This window comes from Cnephaeus nilssonii (assembly GCF_951640355.1).
Source record: "Cnephaeus nilssonii genome assembly, chromosome: 13".
In the NCBI taxonomy this organism is placed as follows: Eukaryota; Metazoa; Chordata; class Mammalia; order Chiroptera; family Vespertilionidae; genus Cnephaeus; species Cnephaeus nilssonii.
In genome coordinates this window covers 38,543,620-38,566,469 of record NC_137084.1, presented here as the reverse complement: position 1 = coordinate 38,566,469, position 22,850 = coordinate 38,543,620, and the positions used below count along the sequence as shown (strand labels likewise).

At 47.6% G+C, this 22,850-nt stretch overlaps 1 protein-coding gene across 1 annotated transcript in view; it reads left to right on the top strand.

Moving 5' to 3' along the window:
- Positions 1–18,185, top strand: part of SYT9 (synaptotagmin 9) — a gene marked incomplete at both ends in the record, with an annotated part of 164,604 nt that extends 146,419 nt beyond the window's left edge. Inside the window, one exon of the mRNA XM_079789138.1 lies at positions 18,006–18,185. Within this exon, the coding sequence (XP_079645264.1) occupies positions 18,006–18,185 (180 nt within the window). The remainder of the gene's footprint in view (positions 1–18,005) is intronic.
- Positions 18,186–22,850: the final 4,665 nt, after the last annotated feature.

Sequence of the window (22,850 nt, the reverse complement as noted above, 5' to 3'; positions counted from 1 at the left end):
CACGCTACTCAGAACAGTGTGCAGTTTAAAATTTGGGAATTATTTGTTTCTGAAATTTTCCATTTAATATGTTGGACTCCAGTTGACCACAGGTAACTGAAACCTCAGAAAGCAACACTGTGGATGAAGGTGGGGGCTGCTGTACTTCTTTCAGATTCAACCCAAGCGTAGCCTCCTGTCGTTGTATACACCTTGTGGAGCTCCCATAATGCTGCTTTGTTGTTTGGGGCTTGCTTTCCTGAACAGACTATGAGATCCCTGAGAACAGGGTCATATCTCCTTTGTCTCTGATTCCCTAGACCCTTGTGTGGGCCCAGCAAAGAGTAGGTGCTCAGTATTGGCTGAATGAGAAAGAGATGGAAGGAAGGAGAGAGGAGGATCTGGCATCCCAGGTGCTTGGCTTGAGTTACGTAAGCCCCTTTCTTGACTCACAGAGTTGGGGTCCTTCACCAACAAGCACTACATTATTTCAGCAGATTTTCATGTTCAAACTTCTGTGTGCTGAAAAGTTGACTGCAAAAGCCCTCGCTGACAGCATCCATGCTTTGCCTGACAGCACAGGGGCTCTTCCTCGCTGGGGGAACTTGTGGGAAAAGTCTGTATGATCCACAAGGAGAGAAGTGCAGCTGGTCTTCAGGGTCCCAAGGACTTCAGGGTATTTCACATTTTGAGCTGATTTGGTGACTTTTTGTGAAACTGAGACTGTGAGAGATGGAGAGGAAGCAGGGAGCCAGGACAGAGGACGGAGGAGGCTGTGGCCTCCACAAATGCTTCAGAGCCACCACTTCTGTCTCAGATCTATTCTGGAAGCAGCCTTTTGCAGTGTGAGGGTTCCGTCCTCACATGTGGGGACCTGGTACACGATTTCCAGGAAACATCATCGCCATTGATGTTCCCCGTGAGATGAGCAGAGGACCCCTCATCGGGTCTTAGCTTCTGCACTCAGGGCTCCAGTCCATGCCATGCTCACCACAGGCAGCACGCTCACCGCCTGCGCCGGAGAAGAACGTGTCCCATGCGTGCACTTGTGCTGGCTTCAACAAGCTGGCTGCGCTTCATTATTGCAATTTCATGCTGTGATTTTTCCACTTCAGTCTGTGCTGAAAGTGGCAACTGTCCCCACTGTGTCTCCAGCATTGTGTGGCGCATGGCTTTGGTTTCCAGACCCACTGAATTCATTGGATAAAGTGGCAAAAATCTCACACTGGTGTGGCTTGGTTAAGCATTGTCCCGAGCACCGAAAGGTCACCTGTTCGAATCCTGGTCGTGGCACATACCTGGGTTATAGGTTCCATCCTTGGCTGGGACATACACGGAAGGCAACCAATCAATGTTTCTTTCTCACATCTGTGTTTCTCTCTCCCTCTTTCTCTCTCTAGTCCTTCTCCCAACTTCCTCTCTTTAAGCATGTCCTCAGGTGAGGAAGAAAAAACAAGTGGCAAAAATCTCCTCTGCTACACGCACAAAGAATTCTCTCAAAATAACTCCCTATATAGGCCCCTCCAATAATTCTGCTGGGGGTGCACTGAGTTAGAGGCCCATGTGTCCAGCTTCCACAGAGGTCCAAATCTGCCTCCTCACCCCCCTGTCATGGCAATCATCAGGATGCCAGGCTGTGGTTTCATGGTGGGATGGGTTGGCACCAAGTGAGCCACGGCCCTGGCCAAGTCATTGGTGTGGGGCAATGGCAGGGCTTGGTGTGGAAGGGAACACGGGAACAGAAGGGCCTTCATCTTTGGAGATGAAGGGGTGGCCAGGGATGTTATTGGTGGCTACAGGGAAGAGGGGTGTAGGGTAGATGGCAATTTTATAAGAAGGTGGAGAGGCAAAAGCATTGAGGAGCAAAAGAGATAGTGCACCACCCCACCCGGGATACACGGGATGCGAGGGGTTCCCAGCCTTCTCAAGAGAGGGCTGCAGAGAGAGGTGTGCCTTCGAGGGAGAACCAGGCTTCACTCAGGGCAAGGAAGTGGAAGGAGGTTTTTCGAGAGTCAGGACTAGAGGATGGCAGGTGGAAAGCCCCAGAGGGCGGTTGAAGACAGTTCACACAGCGAGTTCTTTCAGGGAAGGGGAAGTACAGGCCAGGATGTGGGTGATTGTGGTGCGAGGACAGGCGACTGGACAGTGGGACAGAAGGCAGGTTCAGTCTCAAGGGGCAAAGTGGGCCTTACCTGGAGGAAGTACTGTAGCCGCATTGTCCTGAGGGCGGGAAGATAAATCCTCTGCCACCCTCAGACCAATGGCTCTCCCAGGGTTGTTTGAGAGGGGGCTGAGCTGTCTCTCACCCATGTATCTGTTCATTCATCATTACCCAGTGCTCATAAGCCTTGGGCCTACTGTGCCCCCGGCCTTCCCCCCACCTGAAACCCGCACCCATCTGCCTGACCACCACCTCCCCTCCTTCTGCCCTGGGCCCTGCCTTCGCCAAGTGCCACTTGTCCTCCTGACAAGCAGGCTTACCTTCCCTACACATGACACCTCACAGTAATAATCTCATGTCAGCTTTCCCACATCAGACACCTGCTCGATCCAAGGCACTATACTAAGCACTGGACTTGCATCGTCTCATTTCACCCTCACCCTGTGAGGTAAACAGTAGTATCTCCCCAGATGAAAAAAAGCTGAGGCTTCGCTGACTTAGATACCGTCATGAGGCAAATAAGTGGGAGAGCTAGCATATTGATGTAGATGGTTTTATGTCTCCACTGTTCTATGTCCCCTCCACAGTCTTGCAAGGGTCTTTCATGCCAGTGACTTTGGACTTTGCCCTGTGGCGTGCTCGGATCAATAGAATATGAGAGGGGTGACAGTTCCAAGTGATGGCTTTAAAAGCACCGCGTATTTCTACTCACCCCCTTGAGCTTTTGGCATCTGTCAGGGGGACGACCTATGTCCTAGAACGAGCAGTCACAGAAGCTCACCTCTAGCCAGATCCCGCAGAGCCCAGCAGAGCTGCCACCATCCCACAAACCCGTGAACAGGAAATATGAGGTTATTGTTGTAAATGACCAAGATCAGTGGGGAAAGTATGTCATTGTAACAAGAGCTGACTAATATAGAGTGAAACTGAGATCTTTCTGATTCCATACAGTGCTTTTATTTATTTATTTTTTAATATTTTTACTGTTGTTTTTTTTTAGAGAGAGAGGCAGGGAGAGGGAGAGAGAGAAAGAAACATCTATCAGCTGCCTCCTGCTCACCCCCTGTTGGGGGTCAGGCCCACAACCCAGACATGTGCCCTGACTGGGAATCAACTGGAGACCTCTTGGTGCATGGGATGATGCTCAACCAACTGTGCCACACCAGCCTGGCCCTACAGTGCTTTTGAAAGCAGCGTTTTCCTATCTCGGTGCTTCTCAGGCACGGATGCCTGCGCTGCCTGGCCTGGATCCAGATGTGGACCTCTGTTCAGCCCCTTAGCAGAGGCTCTCTTTCTTCATCACCTCATCATCGAATTGAAGCGGCAACCTCTACCTGTTCCAGTTGAACTCTTCCTCTTTCTTCCCCTGCCCTCTTCCTGGAAGGAAACTTGCAGGTGCCTACACCCCTCGGCAAGTCTCTCAAACCTGCTTCCCTGCCAGCCAGGCAGCGTGGAAGAAAACGCAGTTGGACCAGCCTAGCACAGCCAGTTTCTCACTGGCCAGTCCAGCTGTGGGTCACACAGCTAGTTCTAAATGATGCTTTCCTTCTGGGCTGCTAGTATTTAGCTCAATTAAGAATGTAAACCTGAAACAAGGCCTACGAATTTTCTGGAAAGCTGTTTTGTTTTCATCCTGCTGGCACCGATGCATGGTCCCTTATGATCTCACATTCCCAAGTGATGTGTCATGTAAGTTTTTGGCTAATGTACTTTCAGTTGTTTTGCTTTTGCTGTTTCTTCCCCACCTAATCATCTTCAATATAACCATAATTTTCAAAATCAGTAGGATGTGCAGTGAACAATAGGCAGTAAAATTGATTAACTGAAAAAGCCCTTTAAAAAAATCCTTCAAGCTAATGGAATACTTTTTTTTTTTTTTTGGCAGTCATGTTATGTTCTGTGGGCTTTTTCCACAATTGTGTTTTTAAATGTTGTATTGCCCAGCTGGTGTGGTTCAGTGGTTGAGCATCAACCCATGAACCAAGAGGTCATGGGCTCAATTCCCTATCAAGGCACATGCCTCTGTTGCAGGCTCGATCCCCAGTGGGGGTTGTGTAGGAGACAGCCAATTGATGATTCTCTCTCATCGATGTTTCTATCTCTCTGTACCTCTCTCTTCCTTTCTCTCTAAAAAATTAATTAAAAAAACATATTTAAATGTTGTGATCTGATAAGACTATACTTTGTAACTACAAAGATTTGATTTCTTCAAATTAGAACATGATTTTCCCTAGTTATCTTTTTTCTAATTGATTTTAGAGAGAAAGGAAGGGGGAGAGAGAGAGAAACATTGATCAGTTTTTCCACTTATTGATGCATTAATTGGTTTATTCTTGTATGTGTCCTGACTGGCAATCGAACCCCCAACCTTGGCATATCGGTACAACGCTCTAACCAATTGAGCTACCTGGTCAGGGCTTTCCCTGCTTATCTTAATGAAAAAATTTTAAATGAAAACTTATTATTTCATTTATGAAGCAGGTGCCTGAGAAGGAGGTAGCCCAGGGTCTGTCCTCTCTCCCTCAGGGGGTCTGTGGGCATTACTTCAGCAGCCCCTCAGCCATTCTCCTGGCAAGGAGAACCCAGATTTTACCAGTTCTTCCCCTTTAAAAGCTTCCACTGGCTGGCCATACCTATTATTATTTCCCAAATTAATTTTTCTATGTTGTACCTTTTCTCCTAATGCTCTCTCAGCCTAGAATACCTTTCCTCTACATTCTCACCATATGAATCCTACATAACCCTCAGGATTCAATTTAAGTTCCACCTCTTCTGTGAAGTCTCCAGTGACTATACCCCACTTAACTCGAAGTGTTCCCATGATACTTTATGATTTACACTGACCACGTTCTGCCTCTAGTTGTGGCTTTATAGTTAGCTCACTCACCTGTCTTCTCTCTTGACTGTGAACTCCTTCAGGTCTGAGATTGTGTTTGCTCCCCAGGGTAAAAAATAGGGTCTTTCATATTCATTGTGTTGATGTTTCTAGCTGATTTGGGCTCATTGCTGACCTTTGCTACAGATGGTGATTGAGCCTCACTCTGTGGTTTGTAGAGAGGTTTCCAGTCTGTGATGTCCGTTCACATTCACCAGGCAGGAGGGGACTGGTCAGTGTGAGAGCGCCCGAGGGAGGATGAACACAGAGGGGAGACACAGGTGCCCACACGTGCAGCAGGCTGGGTGTACCTCCCTCCAGTGTCTCCCTCATGTCAGGCGAACGAGACCTGGAGGACATTGGGGTCTTTTTATCCAGAAAATGTCTATCATTCATAAGTGGTAATTGTGATATCCTCAAGTCAGGGTCACAGGTGAACAAATCTAATATCCAGTTTATTGTGCACTAACGTATAGGGACCGCTGGTGGTTGGGAGGCAGACATATGTCTTCATTTACGATGTCTTCAGTATTTATGTTTATAGCTCTTTGTTATTTTTCAGAGCTCCCTTTCCAGGAAATACTGAATTTAAGCACTCAGGTCCTGTTTTGTGCCCAGCCAAATAGAGCTCTCAGAAGCCAAAGCCAGTTAGCTCCTCCCCGCACCGTCCCCCCTCCCCCCCACACACCCCTTCACTGACAAACTTACCCGGGGTCAGGGTGGGAGGCCTTGTGGGGCAGGAGAGGTGCCTCAGCGGCTCCCACGTGGTCACTCAGCTCTGCTCTGCTGCTTGCCTGTGTGTCCCCCAGTCCAAGCTACACTGCTTCCAGGGCCCAAGTCCTGAAACACTAGTCTGATTGTGCCCTCCCCTACTTAAAGCCCCTCAATAACTGCCCTTTGTTCAGAACAAGACAAGGCTTCCTCACTTGGCCTTCAGGGTGCCCTGTGACCCACCTCCATCTCCTCCTTGCACTTCATGCCCAGTTGCTGGTGGTCCACACCATGCTTTCTACTCACCCCCATGCCCTTGTCTCTGCTTTCCCTTCCTGTGCTGCCTCGCTTCCCTCTTTGCTTGGCTGGGTCCCACTTATCTTTGAAGCATCTGGATCCATTTTCCCTTCTGCAGGAAGCGTTCTGAAGATCCTCCTACTATGAGTTAATTGCCTTTTTGTCTATTCTCTTCCCCTAGTACCCTGTGCCTACCTCTAATATAACATTTGGTGCCACACGCACCCACAGCACGTCCAGCGGCCTTGTGAGGTTGTTATTCACCATTGTATAACCAGGACCTGGCAACATGCCTGGCTCAAAGTCAGCCCTGAGTATATTCTTGTAGGATAGAATTCCAATTTATTCTATCTTACAGCTTGGGAAGTGTGTTCTGATGTGTTAGATGGACTCTGCATGTCCTATTTTCAAATCTTCAGGCGTAGCGTTTCTGTCAATGTATAAAAGTAGCCCCATGCTCGCTCTGAAAGCCAAAGGAACTTCATTTTTCGTGAGGATTACATGAGCCCTCCCTTCCTTCCAGCCCCTAGTTCTCCCCAGTGCAAGGTGACACCCAGGAGGGTTGAGGCAATGCAATTAGGTTCCCAGCTATTGTCTCAGGTGAGATTTGTGGCAACACAAAAGCCCAGGAAGTTTACATAAAGGTCTCTGCAAAGAAACATCTCAGTTTAAAAACAGGTTGGGAGACCCATGACCATTTCCTCCAGAACGCTCAGAATTCCATCATGCATGGAGTCACCATACTGGCCGCTTATCTCAGCAGTCTTTCAAGATGCCTCTTTGCATTTACCTGGTGCTCAATAAATGCTTGTGGAATGAGTTACTGAATAAATATAGTGAATGTAAACTTAGAGTAACAAACTCCAAATATCCTCTAATTAACTTCATCAGGTAGAGTAAGTTTTTCCTTGCAGTAATTCTCTGAATCTTCATCTGAAAAACTGTGTCTGTATGCTGCTCACCTTCGGAACGGCATCTCCCTTAGGGCCCTTGCTTCTGGCGTGTTTCCGATGAACCCCTCTCAGTAACAGTCTACATGTCACACGTGCCACCATTCACCACCTTTACTCTCAAGGTTGGCTTGACAATGGATCCTGATACACTTTCCTACGAAGACGGAACTGTTCAGAATTCTTTTCGGAACCGAGAATCCTTTTTAGAAAGGCATCTCAATGGAGTTGGTATTGAAGGTGCAGTAATGTGCCATCCCGGGCACAGTACTTAAAGAGCATGCATTTGGGTCCATAAACAAGTGATGGCAGGTTCTGGCTCTGCCAGTTACTGCCTTTGTTACTTGGTCTTTGTCAGACCCAGTTAGCTCTGCAAACATTCGATGGTAATATCTGTCACAGAGGGCCAAGGCTGAATGAAATAAGATATGCAGAGTTCTTAGGGTAGAGCAGGGTGTATAGTGCTCATTAAATAGTAGTTATTACCCAAATGGCCCCTTTCATTTTCCATGCTATTGCCCCAGTCTCCTGACTGGAAATATAGTTACAGCCATACTGCTTTATTTCTTTAACAGACTGATTCTTTTTTAAAAAGAATATATTTTTATTAATTTCAGAGAGGAAGGGAAAAGGAGAGAAATACAGAAACATCAATGATGAGAGAAACATTGATTGGCTGCCTCCTGCATGCTCTGTACTGGAGATCAAGCCCTCAACTGGGGCATGTGTCCTGACCAGAAATCGAACCTCAACCTCCTGGTTCATAGGTCAGTGCTCAACCACTGAGCCACACTGGCCTGACAACATACTGATTCTTTAAGGAGTGAAGGGGAGTGAACAATAAAGAATGTCCTCTTTAGAGAAAGGAAGAAGGGAAGAATCAGGTTCTAAGTGGGTGTGGCATGATGTTCCATCATCTATTTGCAAAGCTGTGGTACATAATAAATAGTCAACATAATCCTGAGATTTTTATGCTTTTTTAAATGAAATTTTTAAATTCAAGTTTAACCATATTAAGTGCATATAAGATTGAATCATGTACTGAGTCACTTCAATTTTTGACAAGCTTCTTCATTCTCCCTTAGACACTTCCTGTAATCAAAACCCATTTTCAAATTCACAGGAAGATATTATCTAATGATCCACTCAATCTTTTCATGTTCTTAATTTGAGGTCAGTTTCAGTGGCCTGTCTCATATCAGCTGTCATTTTTGTGATTGAAATGTCACTTCACATTACAGTTTTCACTGGGACAGTTCTCATCTTTGGTTTCAATTCAATTTAATTCAAATAAGATTCATATATCTCAGAGCAATTGAATTCGCTTAAAATCCCCTCTGTTCAGAAAAGATTATAACCACTACGCCTGCTGATGCCACTAAATTTCCTGATACCCTCTAAGCCCCAGGTGCTGCCTGGGAGGCCTGATAACAAGGTCACTGCTGCTTCTGCCCAGTGAAATGGGCCCAGTACCAGCACTGGACCAGCAGGGCCAGCCTTACGGCCGCCGGGGCTTGAACACCATTGTTAATCTACAGTCTTGATGCCACGGTCACCACCACCCCATCCACCAAGTTCCTTCTGGGTCAGGTTGATTGGTTGGTTTAGTTTTTCCAGTCTTCTTCCCACAAGCCAAACCAAAGGGGTTGAGCCACAGCACAATTCACCCATGCCCTTCTCCTGGAACAACTAACCTGCTTTTCTCACTCCGACTTGGATACCTGACTTTGCCAGGAGAGCATCATTTTCAAGAAGCTTCTCTTACAAGACCTCTGGGAGAGATGAGCCCTGTGTCCCACCAGACACATTGAAACTTCTTTATCCCATCATCGTGTGGCTGGTGGACCAAAAACTTTCTGGGGACTTAGTGGCACTGCCCAGAGGAGGAAAACATAGGATACTGGGGCCGGGCAGTATCAGGGCCCAGAAAACTTACTCAGCTGGAGAAGTGGAGACCATAATCTGCTCCACAGTATTCCCAGGGACTGAGCTTGACTCCAGCTAATTGTGCACAAGGAAACTCACTAACTGAGCGAAGGCCAGCTACGGAGGCCAGATCGGAGCTTTCCTGTGATTTGGCCATTGGCAGCATGGCCTCTGCTAGTGGTATTACTGAGCCTGGGAACTGGTAAAAGACTGGCTGAGGTTATAGCCCAGCCCTCTAAGTGGGCTTCAGATTGGGCCATAACAAATCAGAAAAGGAGGTGGTCCCTGCAGCTTTGACATTTGGGGAGAGCTCTACCCAGAGCAGCCTGAAGGGACTGCTCAAATGGAGAGGTGAAATAAGGTCAGAACAGGGGAGCCTGGGGTTGTACATAGAAGTGATGGGCAAATGAGACACACACGCAGGTCACCAGCCTGGGGGGATCCAGAGGATTGGAATAAGAAGGTAGGAACCATACGTGGGGTATGGCACCTGCTGCATACTACTAGATTGGACTAGAGTTTCTTATAATACCTCACCTGCCTAGAAAACCAAGGCAGAAGCTTAGATGGATAGACTGAACTTACAGAGTGAGTTTAGGGATCATGTAGTTGTTAGAGCTTAGACTTTGAAGTTAGACATCGTGGGTTCACGTCCCAGCTCTGACACTTAGTAACAGTGTGGCTTTGCGCAAATTAATCTTTCGGTATCTCTGCATCCTTCAGTGAAGAACCTCATAGGATTCTCTTAAGGATTTAAAAAGTTCATATCCTTGTGCCTGGCACACAGCAGGTACTCAAAAGCTGGGAGACTGTGGCACGTGGCCTAGCTGTCTAATAGGACAACTAATTCCAGACCGAATTCAGTGGTGGGGCTGAGCCTGTCCATAGATTGCCTTCCCTGATAAGGAAGGATGCAGGCTGCTCGCTGGACCTGCAGCTGTGGGTCTCACAGCTGAGAGAAGGGGCTCTGGGAAGCGGCCTGCTGTGGGTGGTGGATGGGGAAGTAGAGGGAACTCCAGAGCAACAGCTAGCCTGGGAACGTTGTATTTGAATCATAATATAAGGCAAATATCCATTCACATTTCCCTCCTAGACTCAGAAAGGAACATAGCCTTCCCCAGGGGGATGGGTGTGCCCACACCCAGGCAGGCGCTTCAAAGTCCCGGGTCACAGTCAGACAGGCTTTTCCCTCTGGCTTGTGTTTCTGTCTCCACTAGCCTCACGTGTGAACATCTGGGCTTTGAAATTCAGTTCATGTACCCCGGTTTGAGAATGTCTGGGGCTCTCCCGTAGTGTGTGTGCATCTTTTTTTGTTATCGCTGTGTCCGTGGGAGTGACTCCCGTTTTCTTTCTCTCTGTGACTCAGCATGAATTCCCTCCATCTGCACTGGGAAATGGCCTGAGTTGATAAATTAAGTTGAAGGCTGGGCTGAGGGGGAAACAAAAGATCTTGCTGCTGTTAGTCTGGGCTCCACTGAAAGCCTGCCCTTCACGGACTGGAAACAAGGAAGGGATGCTGCACCACGCAGACCCCCCTCAACTCCCCAGCTCACTTCGCATGACTCCACCCCTCACACCCAGTTCTGACAATAAGTCCAGTGCGCGCACGCCCTTTCCTGCCTTGGTGCCTGTGCTCCTCTTCGGATGGACGCCCTCCCCTTCAGCCTAAATGCTCCAGCTCAAGGCGTATCCTTCTTTTTGTTTGTCCCTTTGCTTTGGTTCTTTAGATTCCACGTGTAAATGAAACCATATGGTATTTGTCTTTCTGTCTGACTTATTTCACTGTGCATAATAACCTGCAGGTCTATCCATGGTGTCGCAAATGGCAAGCTTTTATTCATTTTTATTGCTGAGTAATATTTCATTGTATATATGTACCTCATCTGCTTTACCCATCCATATGTTAATGGGCACCTACATTGCTTCTATATTTTGGCTATTATTAATAATCCCTCAATAAATATAGGGCTGCATATATCTTTTTTAAGTAGTGTTTTTATTTTGTTTGGATAAATACCCAGAAGTGGAATTGCTGGGTCCTATGGTAGTTCTATTTTTAATTTTTTGAGGAAACTCCATACTGATTTCCATAGTGGCTGCACCAGTCTGTGCACAAGGGTTGCCTTTCCTTCACATCCTTGCCAACGCTGGTTATTCTTTGACTTTTTGCTAATAGCTATTCTGACTGTTGTGAGGTGGTAGCTCATTGTGGTTTCGATTTGCTTTCTTTGCAGACTCATAGAAACAGAGATCAAACTTATGGCTGCCAAAGGGGAGCGGGTGGTGGGTGGGTGGGACAGGTGAAAGGAAATATAGTCAATAATATTGTGATACATTTTCATGGTGACCGATGATTACTAGACTTAGTGTGGTGGTCACATTGTAAGGTATATAAATGTCTTATCACTTTATTGTACACCTGGAACTAATGTAATATTTTATACCAGCTATACTTAAATATTTTTTAAAAATTTAAAGACTTATCTTTCAGCATCCTCTCTGCAGCCTCTTCAACTGGAAGCTTGTCCCTCCCTCCTGCTTGCTCTTATGCATTTTAATGTGCATCTCTATTATTCAGCTTCCCACGTTGTAATTTCTCCCTCTGGAAAGCAAGGTGTGTGTCTTACCCATGGAACTGCATCCCCTGCATCCAGCATGGTGCCTGGCACTTGTTTGGTACACATTAAAAATACATGGATGAAAACCAAAGCATTCTTTTTGTTTCTTCTTCCTGCAGAAACGATGACTGTGGGTAAGAGGACTGCTTTGCCAAGGACACAGTAGGACAACCATCTTACAAAGATCTTAAGTAACATTCCCTATCCAACAACACCCGGATGACTCCAGTGACCAAATGCTCAGCTGTCACCACAGTGATAACTGGCCTTCTTTCCAGACTGGGTTTGGTGAACATGAATGGTCCAGTTGTCTTCAGATGGCCTGAGGTGGTGTGCTGTAGGGGAAGCACGTCTCTCACAGGCAAGAACCAGGATCGGACTTCGGAAGAAACCAGCTGATACAGTGAGAGGACGGAGAGGACCTTGTGTACCAGGACTCTCAGTGATGGCACAACATCTGCCCTGGCAACGTCATACTGACATGATGCTCTTTGTTTGAATGCCCTGGAAGGACAGAATACTTTAAAATATATCCAGGTGCTAACTAGGCAGCAGGTTTAATTCTTTTTTGAGCTAATAGTTGTCTCCAGAAAATATTTCACCCGAGAAGTGTTCCAGCTTTGCCAGGAATAGCCCCAGGGATGGAGTAGGATAAGCATGCTGTTCCCCTGGAGAAAATCTAGTGCAAGGAGGGCTAGCTCATAGCAAACCCACTGCCCTCTCCCATACGCATGGCAGTGAGTACCAGTTGATCGTGGCCCTCTCGTCTGCTAAACCCAGGTTCTGAGGGGTCAGAATCCATAGCACTGTCTTCTGGGTAGCCAGCAGCCACTTCTTTCCAACCGGTGTTGGCATTAGAATGAAAGTTATCATCCCTGCTAGAGAGGCATCCGTCTCAGTGGTGTAAGCATTCCAGAGTACCCTTTCCCAGACTCATTTGTCCACGGAGGGAACAGACTCAGAAATAGATGTGCCGTTGTGAGAGCGCCGAGTTCATGGAGAGATAATACAGCAATCCCATGAGTGGAGGCACAACTTTTGGGCCTTCTTGGCCTGAGTGCCTTCTGGGTATTTCCACATGGAGCAGCCCAAAGGGTAGCCTTGGGTAGCCACAGACAGGTTTCCTTTTCACTTCCAGACACATAGATCACTCTCGTAGCACTTGGGGAATGGAAATAGCCACAAGAGTGAAGGTCAAGGGCTCTCCCCAGTATCTCATTCATTACTCAGCTTCCTTTGTGACCATATCAGCCAACTCACTGCCAACTGTGTTCCTCGTCCTCATTGCTTCTGCTGTCGTATAAATGAAACCAAAGGCCTCAGCATACCCGGGCGGGGAAGTCCTCTCTCTCCCATGATGGGTGCAAGGTACCCCATCCACACGTTTTCACCATTTATCCAAGATAGCATTTCCCTTTTCATGTGATCCCTTTGCAGCAGAATCCAGAGTTGGATTGTAGTTTACCTTCCTGGGAAGCTCACTATCTTCATTTGAATTATCATTTCAGCGTAGGACTAATTGGGTGGAAACAGGATCATGTGTATCTTCAGAAAGTTTTGTGTTGCCACAGCTGCCTGGTATAAGAAATACCCGGATGTCAGATCTAAAAGGATGGAGGCTTTGGTTATGTGAGGCACTATTGCTGCTCCCCAGCTTCATGTGCTCCCCAGCCTGCCCGATTCATTTCCATCTCATTGGCTTTCAACCTCCAGGATCGAAAGGGGACCCAAGTTTCTGCCTATGTCTGACGACATGAGAAGAACACTACTTTCTTGGCCCAACTCTTTCTGCCTAGTCCTCCCTATTCAGACATCCTTCACCATTTCAGTGTTAGGAGCAAAGCATGAAACACTCATACCAGCAGGATAGTCAGCAGAAATATGATCACCAGAGCCAGGCAGGTAAGCCCAGAAGAATGGTCCCAGATAAACCGGACTGTCCCGAATAAGCATCAGACAGCCATCCCAATAAATTTTGACATGTCCTTGGCACTGGGGCCTGGGCAGGAGCTCCTGGGGCGGCTGTGTCTGTTATTCCCCCATCAAGATCTTCCTGCCCAGAGAGCTAGCAGCCCTGGGGTACTAATGAGTATGCTACTGGTTTGTTGTTATGAAACAGAAGGTGGTTTTAAAGAGGCAGCAGGCAAAGAGGCAGGTAGGTAGCTTTATGTCTGGAAAGCTTTGCCTAGCCAGTCCAGCTGTGGCCAGAGGCCCATTATACATTTGAACTCCCTCAGCCGATCTGCAACTCTACTTTTGTTCTCTTGCATTCTGTTTGGTTTCCCTTTAGTTTCCTAGTAAATGTTCCTTTTGAAAAATTCCAACCTTGTCTCATTGAACTTGGGGGGAAGGGTATTGTCCAACTTGCAATACTTAACATGCAGGAGGATGTGAGGGGTGAGGAATAAGGGGCAAAGGAGGAGGGAGTAATATCCATGGACACTTCAATAGAGCAGAAGCTGAAGAAAGGCAGCTCGTTATGATGGTTATAGATCTTGCTATGTCACAAGAAACCCTGGAGGAAAACCACGATTATTGCCATTCTACTGACGGCTCAAATGCTTGGGTTGGATGCTTTCTTCCCCCTCATCTCTGCGCCAAAGTAAAGGTTCAAACAAGACATTCCCATCCTTGGAAACGTAGAGATGAAAATGCTACGTGTGCTAAGTAGAGGTTGTCTGTTCCTTTTCTGAAGACTTCAGAAAGAATTATTGCAGCTAATTAAGAGAGAAGGGTTTTATCAAGTTTAGATTGGATGAGCATAATTCTGCCAGCTGTCCGCTTGCATGAGGTCCCCACACCACTAGTGTTGCCATGGTGCTTTCTCCAGTTGCCCCTCCCCCCTCGCAGCAGCCCTGCGATATGGAATAGTCAGGGGCCAGTCCACTCACCTTCCCCCTAACCTGGCCTCTGTCTAACTCTGCCAGCTTGCTAGAACTTTCAAAACAAAGATATTGAAAGTGATATAATAAACTGAGAAAAGGACCTAAAACATGGTTGTGCGTATGTCCAAAAATGATGCCTGCGTCCTGCATATGGATCCTGGGAATTCACAGGCCATTTAGCTGCCCATAACCCCCTCCCCCCCCCCCCCCCATTTCACTGATGGCCGCTGGGGGATATTGGCAGTGTCCAGCCTGGAATTGCCACCCACACTCAAGCCAGAGAGGGTGGCCTCACCTGTTGCTTTACTGTCCCGTTCTAGACCCTGCAAAGAGCATGTCTCCCACACACCGCATTCCTGAGCTGGTTGCTGACATGGAGCCCAGCCAGAGCTGTGAGTGGCCAGAGAGGTTTCTCTGACACTGAGGTTTTCTCACGGATGGCGCCTTCTGACTCTTGCCCCTCCAATCTTCTCTTCGGACCAGAGAGAGGTGATACCCCTCAACATCCTTTAATTACCACCCACGATTACTTTCCCAGGCACGGAGCCAGTGATGCCACAGAGGCGCTGTTTGGGATTTTATCTTTGAAGCCAGAGATAAGTCACAGGCAGTGCTCAGAGAATTATGGTGGGTCTCTGAGATGCCCTTTCTGGAAAAGAGGCTAAGATGAATGGGGCCCTTTGTTCCAGCACATGCTACTCCACCTTAATCTGACTACATCTGAAATAGGCTGACCTTGGAGGAAGAGATGAAATAGTAGAGCTAAGAAAAAGAAAATGACCAGAGGGAGACGTTGCCCCACCACCTGAGGAAATATCCAGGGAAGACCTGTAGAAAAACTTCAAGGAAAGCAGGAAAAGAGGGTTGTCTGGTATTCCAGGAGCTGTAGAAGGCGAGGCCTGGTCCTCACCTCTAAGCCCAGATGTAAGGCAAACAGAAGCTCTGAGCAGCGCCGTGCACCTGCCTCTAGAGTCGAAGATGTCAGGTATCAAGCGCCCTTTGCTCAGTCTCCTAAGAAATCCCATCCAGGCTCTCCAAGGGCCATGGCAGAACCCCCTCCTCCCTTCTTCCACTCAGAAGGCTTACTTGTCACTTGCTGCCTAGGCTCCCTGGGCAAAATTAAACCAGCGGTGTAGTCACCCCTGTCCGCACACTCCCTGCTGTCATTTCACCGTGTCCAGGAGCTCTGGGCCTGGAAAGGACCAAGAACCAAGGTGGAAGATGGCCCCCAAGCCTCAGAGGGTTACGCCTTAATGGCATCGGGTTACGCCTTAATGGCATCAGGCTCCCCCAGTTCACCCACAGCCAGCTGAGGATTCGCATGCATCTTTGCCTGGTTGGCAAGAGAGGAACAGGCCAAAGGGACCTGGGCCACAGAGACTGTTCCCTGAAGTCATTGCCCTGCCTCCCGAACGCCACCTTAAGTGAGATTTCTCCATGAAGGCTAGAGGAGCATTGCCTGACAGTATAGTTATCAATGTAAAAGTTATAACAATAACACTGCATTCTATGGTTTACAACATATGGTATCATTTTTGCCTATTTTCTTTATTTTTTGAAAATTCAACTTGTGGTTCCAAAGAGTAAAGTTAGTTTTTTAAAAAGTTAATATCTTCTTGGCTCCATACTAAATTCATTATAGTTATCATTCCGATATTATTCTTTATATTAAAGCCATTTCCAAGCCAGTGCTTGATTAGTAATATTCATGGCTTTTCCTATCAAGTGAACATTACCCCGAAGGCACTGACTTTTTCACAATTTAGATAAAATTCGTTTTTGCATGGTGACAGTATCCAGAATTGAATTAATCAAAGACAATTTCTCTAATTCACCACACTCAGAGCTTTCGGATAATAATAAAATAATTTCTTCAAATATCTGAAGATACTTGTATTTAGGGCTTTAGAGATGAACTTGTGGACTATATAAACTGGTAAATAAACTTTCCAGAAACAAGTTTTACCCTCATCTCAAAAAAGTAATGATTTTTTAAAAAAATAATATTTTTCCTCAAGAAATTTTGGAACTAACTTAAAATTTTAAGTCTAAAATAAAATGTTCAAAGGGGCACAAGCCAAGTGCAAGCCAGATAAGAACCTGATGAAAAAGCATTGCCATAAACTGTACATTTCTTAAAGCAACCACAGTGCACCACCCCGCCTGCGTGTCCACAGCTCGGATTGGAACTCTGCCAACGAGTCACTGCCCGGCTGGACCCACCAAGTCTCATGGACTTTCTTAGACAAGCAACAAATCTGCACTTTGGCCCAGCATTATGGTCGTATTTTTAAATTCTGTTTTCTGGATGGAAAGAGTGGATACATAAAGGCTTTATTGAAAATAAGACTCAGACGGCCCTGGGCCACGTGCCCTGGAGAGAAACAGGGTATCTGAGCTACCATATAAAATGGGAGAAGAGCAGCTCTACGCTGTGTTCCACATTAGAACACCTGGGGTGGAAAGTACTTCAACCGAAGTAAATATTTGTCTCAGATACATATTGGTTTTCCTTTGTTCTCTCTGCAAAGTCAAGTGTCACACTGTCTTGAACAGCACTGATAGGTTTGGAAAGAGTTGCGTGAGTTTGAGTAAAATTAACAAGAAGACATTCAAACTTTGCCTCCCAGTGTTTTCCATACTTGAGATCCACAGGAAGCTGCCTGCCTGACCTGCCCCCCGTGGATGGGCCCTGACCGGGGCTGTTAATGCCTGCTGGCCCTGCCACAGGCCTGACGATGCTCAGCTCCAGAAACCCTCCGGGCGTGCATCCAGGTCAAGACAATGCCATTTTGGCAGCAATTGTCACCTGATTCTTTCCTTCCCCACCCCCAACCCCCCCCAAAAATCTAAGCAAAGAAGAATGAGTCTGCGTCACCAAAAGAATAAGAGCAAGGACACCTCTGCCCATGCGTGCAGGGGAGGAGGAAAAAACGTCACCTAGAGCCAACCCAAATGCAGTATTCGACATTGTTTCCTACTTTTTAAAGCTTACTGATCTTGAATTCTTAGGAGACATAAAGGTGGGAATTTCAAAAAATGTAAACAATCGACTCAGACAATTCAAGGGTTATGTCTATCACTAAAGAAACCAGAAAAGTTTAGGGAAGCATTCAAATGCTTATTCTATCTGGTAAACCAAATATTGACATTTAACTGAATGGCTTCGTTATGTCAATTTTGACAGCCCATGAAAAAAATAAAAAAATAGTTGTTGTGGGTGCCTCCTTAAAGGACCGGTCCTGAGCAGGAAGCCTCAGTGGGACCCACAACCCCCCGGGGGCCCTTTCCGGCTTGGAAGAGAAGAGCAGACACAGGAAACCCCAGCACCATCCACACGTCTTCTGATCTTCCCTGGGGAGGGCAGGTCCTGGTGGAGGAAGGTGTTTATATGAACCAGAGGCGAACTCATGACCTTTGACTCCAGGGGCCAAGGTAAAATCACTAGTCTGGGAAAGGGAGATTTCAGGCTTGGAGCTGTAATTATCCAAGGTTAAGGACTGGGAAGGAAGATTAAACTTTTGCCCACCACTTGAAGCTCTTTTAGTGCACTATCTCACTGCTTTGGGCTCTCATCATAACACATTTGCCTTATTCTGGTAGATGGACGCAGTGGGAGAGACCAGCTGGCCCAAGAAGATACAGAAGGAACTCAAACCAGTTCGCTCGAAGCAGAGTGTGGTGGGAAACAGCCCTGCCTGTGGTGGGCTGAGGATCTGCTCTGCCACCGACCAGCCCTGTGACCTTCAGGCCTCATCTTCCTACTATTCTCCCGGCCCTTAGGGGTCCCTGCCCAGGCCCTTGTCAGTCCCTGGAGCAACCAGATCACAAACATACCTTAGGGACAACAGCAGTTCTGTACTTGGCTTCCACTCTTCTGGGCTTAAAGGGACTTTGGCTATTGCCATAGGGCTCAGCACACAAAACAAGTATGGAACAGGATGCCCCTGCCTGAACCTCCTGCTTTGCCCCAGCCTCTCAGTGATCTTCACTTAATGTTACTTAATATTACCAGGTCACTATGCACATGCATACACACACATACACGCAATCACTGTGCAGGGACAGCTCGGAAGAGGCCAGAGGCCCGTGCAGGGCTTCATGTCCCTTCCTTTCGAGGCAAAGGAAAATGATTGAGGAGAGCAAGGCCTCATTCTGAGCTGGGAGACTTGACCTTGTGCATCCCTTTGCAGCAAGGAGCTCTAAGGGTCTTAGGGAAATTGCTGCAAGCAATGCCAGGCATAGGGCAAGGCTAAGGAGCCCACCTGGCTAAGGAGCCTACTTCTCTCAGACGCTTCTTTCTGTCTCCTTAGAGACCTGTGACCCTCCGTCATGGCAGCTCTCGCCTCATTTTATGGAAGATTCTATATGACACTCACCTCTATAACCTGGTCTGCAGCCAGGAAAGGTGTCACTAAGTGTGTCCTCACCACTCTAGGGCCATGAGCTGTGGGTTCAAGAAAGGATCGTGTCAGGTCAGGCAAAGGGTTTGTCAGGGTTGCTGTTTCTGATGAAAGGTTGCCGTTCATGTACTAGTACAGCATTTGCAGCTGGCTTGCTGGCCTGAGAAACACTGAGCAAAGACCCAGAAACAGCATAACCGGGTGGAGAGAGCCATGGACTGGGGCTGGCCCTGAGCTCTGCTCCTGCCTGTGCCGCTGAGACCACCCGTGGCTCCTGCTTCTTCTCAGGTGAGGAGGATGGGCCCAGTGTGTTCTGTGCTCATCACCTCTGGTGTCTGAGTGTCTCTGAATCTAAGGAACTGCCATGCCTATCATGGGAAGCCGTGTGGCTGGGGTGGGCCTATGTAGTCCTGGGCCCCTGTTGCTGAGAACCCAGTGCAGACTCTGGAGGAGGGTTTTTTATTTCCTTTCAAATCACAAAAGGAAATAGACTATGACCGTAGCCATAGTCAGGTAACACCTGAAAAATCTCTGCCCTCTAGTGGCTAAAAGCTCAAACAAATATTTTGCACAAAATTGACAATGTTTGGGCTGGAACACTGAGATCACCCAAGCAGGTACTCTCTGGGGACGGGGGTTAGCCCTTCAGCTTTAAGTCCTGGGGTCTGTTCCCAGTGGACTATATGGTCATAGGTCCCCAGAGGCCTCACTTACTTGGGAACCAGTGCAGCAGAGACCAAGGGTGGTCCTGTGCTGTGGAAGCCACAGAGCCTGCGTAAGACCAGGCTTCCCACCGGCTGGTGTGGCTCAGTGATTGAGCATTGACCTATGAACTAGGAGGTCATGGTTCAATTCCCAGTCAGGGCAGATGCCTGGGTTGCTGGCTTGATCCCCAGTGTGGGGTATGCAGGAGGCAGCTGATCAATGATTCTCTTATCATTGATATTTCTATCTCTCTCTTCCTCTCTGAAATATATTTAAAAAAATTTTTTAAAGACTCAGCTTCCAACTTTCCCTGATCAGCCCTGGCCCTGGGGCCTCCTTGAGAAGGAGCTCTATGCAGGTGACTGTCAGGCAGTATGACATCATTTCCTGGCCAGCAGGTGTTCTCTAGCTGCAGCCACACCTTTCCCACCCCCCAGAAGTCACAGGTCATGTCCAGTCCCCATTGGTGCCTCTCGTCACGTCTGCCCCTTCCATTCCACATGGCAGCAAGACTTCAGAAGCTCCTGGTAGAGACGTGGCTCCCAGGTGCTGCAGGAGCAGAGACTTCAAATAGGCCACCTGAGCTCAGCCAGCCCACCTGGCAAGTGACAAGTGCCCCTTAGGACCAGACACACAGCCTCCAGAGACCATCATCTCATAGGAAACTAACCAGGTGGGTTTCAAACGTCAAAGCAGAATGATCACAATGAGGTTTTGAGAGCTCTGGGGAACTGGTGTACATGGTTTTTACTTCAAAGAGCAGACGGAGGCTGTGACTGTTCCACCATGTGAATGCTGGGCAGGCAGCTCTCCATGCTGGGGGCTGCGAAGAGACAGGGCCAGGCTCCTGGCTTCAGGAAAGAACAATGCCACTCGAGAGGATTCTGCCTTGTTCACTATTATACACCCTCCCAGCCCTCGGCAATGACTGCCTGATGCACGGGTGCCAGGGCGGGGTCCCCTGGCCTTAATTGGGGACGTGTATGTGAGGGGCCCTCCTAGTTCCAGAGCTCCTGTGAGACTGGTTGAGGCCCAAGTTGCAACTGCATTGCAGCTTCTCTCTATGCCCATTCATGCTTCACTCTCTCCCAACAGGTATTTTTCCAGAGAAAACCACCCCCTCAAATGTCTTACATGCAAGTTGGTCTCACAGTCTGTTTCCGGGGAAACTGACCGACAATACTCTTCCAGCCCCATCACCCAGTCATTGAAAGTTCCTAGGGAACTTTTATCAGTCCCTCACGTCCAATAAGCTCTCTTTGTTTATGTGTCTTTGTACACGCTATTGCTTCTGCCTAGAGCCTTTCCCTTCTCTCCTCCCTGCTGTCCACTTTGTAGGACTAACTCCTATTCATCCTTTAAGTCTCAGATGTCACCTCCTTTGGAAAGTCTCCCCTGATTCACTGAATCAGAGGTTCCACCCCCATGCTATCACTTCATTCAGTGCTGGCTCTGTCACTGCATAATTAATTTAAGCATCCCCTTCTAGACTATATCCTCTGCGAGGGCAAGGAATGTGTCTATCCTTTCCATAATTGCATGCTAGTGCATACATAGTGCAAGACTTGGAGCACAATAGGTATGCCCAAATAGTTGTTAAATGAATTAAAAGCGGGACATAAAGAAGCCCTAAGTAAGGAAGCAGCAGGGTAAAAGAGTAAGAGAGAAGAGGGCATATTTAATATATATTTAGGTGCTAAAATTAGTAAGTTTTCATGACTGATTAAACATAACGCCCGGCCAGAGTGGTTCCGTGGTTGAATGTCAACCTATGCACCAGGAGTTCGATTCCCCTCGCCTCTCTACCCATAGCACCAATGTCCAGATGAGCCCATGTCCAGATCTCCAAGATTCAAACTCCAATGTGTTATGAAAACAGATGAAAAAAGGGGTTATTCTGCCGGGGATGGAGGTGAGGAAATGGTAGGAAGACACGAAGAATGAATAACAATTCACTGGTTCCAAAAGAGAGGAACATTCTAGGCTGAGGGACCCACATAAGCAAAGACACCATGATGTCATATGTCCTAGGGAGTTTGGGGATGATTAGATGAGGCTGTTGTGGAGGTGGAAGGTGGGAGATGGTAAGAGCTGAAGCAAGAGGGGTTGGCTGAGATTATTGTCAAGGGCTTTCCTTTTGGCATAAACTCAGCCAGTGTTTTATCTAGAAACATAAACAGGGAATTAGAGGCTGCTCCCATCGCTCAGGCAGAAAAAAAATGTAATTACTTGTAAAAGGTTGGAGCATTGGAGGATGACGTTAAGACAAAGAGCTATTAGGATGGGGGTAGGGGCCTGAGTGGTGAATGAAGGATAAAGAGAAAAGCTGAGAAGAAAGAGAAGGGAAGAGAAGACAAAAAGATGAGACATCTTGGTCAGATCTGAGTGATGAATTCTAGAATCCCAGGTGGGATTCTGTGAGCAGGGCTCTGCCTCCTCAAGAAGACAGTCTCCTCGTCACACTTGCCAGAGTTGGTCAGCACCGCTCAGTAACATGGAGGATCCTGGGGGCACAGGAGGCTCTGGAAATCAGGGGCTCGGTTCCTATGGAGGCACAGCAGGAAACGACCACCAGTGACGAAGGTGGCAAAGAACCCCAAGAGCACCTGGGAAGCTGGATGAGATCAGACTCGGTGGGCTGGTTGGCTGGGTGTCAAGTTGTCCAGTTCTGATTGATCATTTAGGGGAAACAGTCATCTCAGGGCTAGGCTTACAGATCAAGGACTAGTGAGCTAGATCCAGCCACATGGAGGACATAGTGGTGGCTGCCAAGATTCCTTTCCTCTCTCAGGACACTGGGGCAGGAGAGCAGACGGATCAGGCCCTGGCAGAGGAGAAAAGGGGGACACTATGCTCGGTCACTATCCTCACTACTGAGCTATAGCAGTGGTCAAGACCAGAGGTTAAAGGTAAGGAAGGCAAAAGAACCAAGTGAGTAATCTTATCCCAACCGCAGACTGCGCAAGCCATCTTTTCCTGTCCATTGATAAGGCTTGCTCTGAATGAAGATGGTCAGAGTTGGCTACTGTCTGTCAGTCAACGCTGTGACTATCTCCAAGGTGACTTTATGTTTCCTTTATGAAACCTCTGGTCACGAGAACATGAGGGTTTCCACTCTGGGTCTGCCCTATGGCTCATCACTCCTGAGGCTCAGGGGAGCCAGCCGTGGGGCTTTGCTACCTGTGGGATCCAGAAGTGAAACCCTCTAAGACCATGTGGGTACAGTTGGAGCAGAGAGACTAAGCTTGTCCCTATAAGGCTGGTGACTGAAGAGAGAGCGGTGTGAGCCTGAGTCACTGGCAGGCAGAGGGAGAAACTGCCGGACTGGATTCTGAGGCCA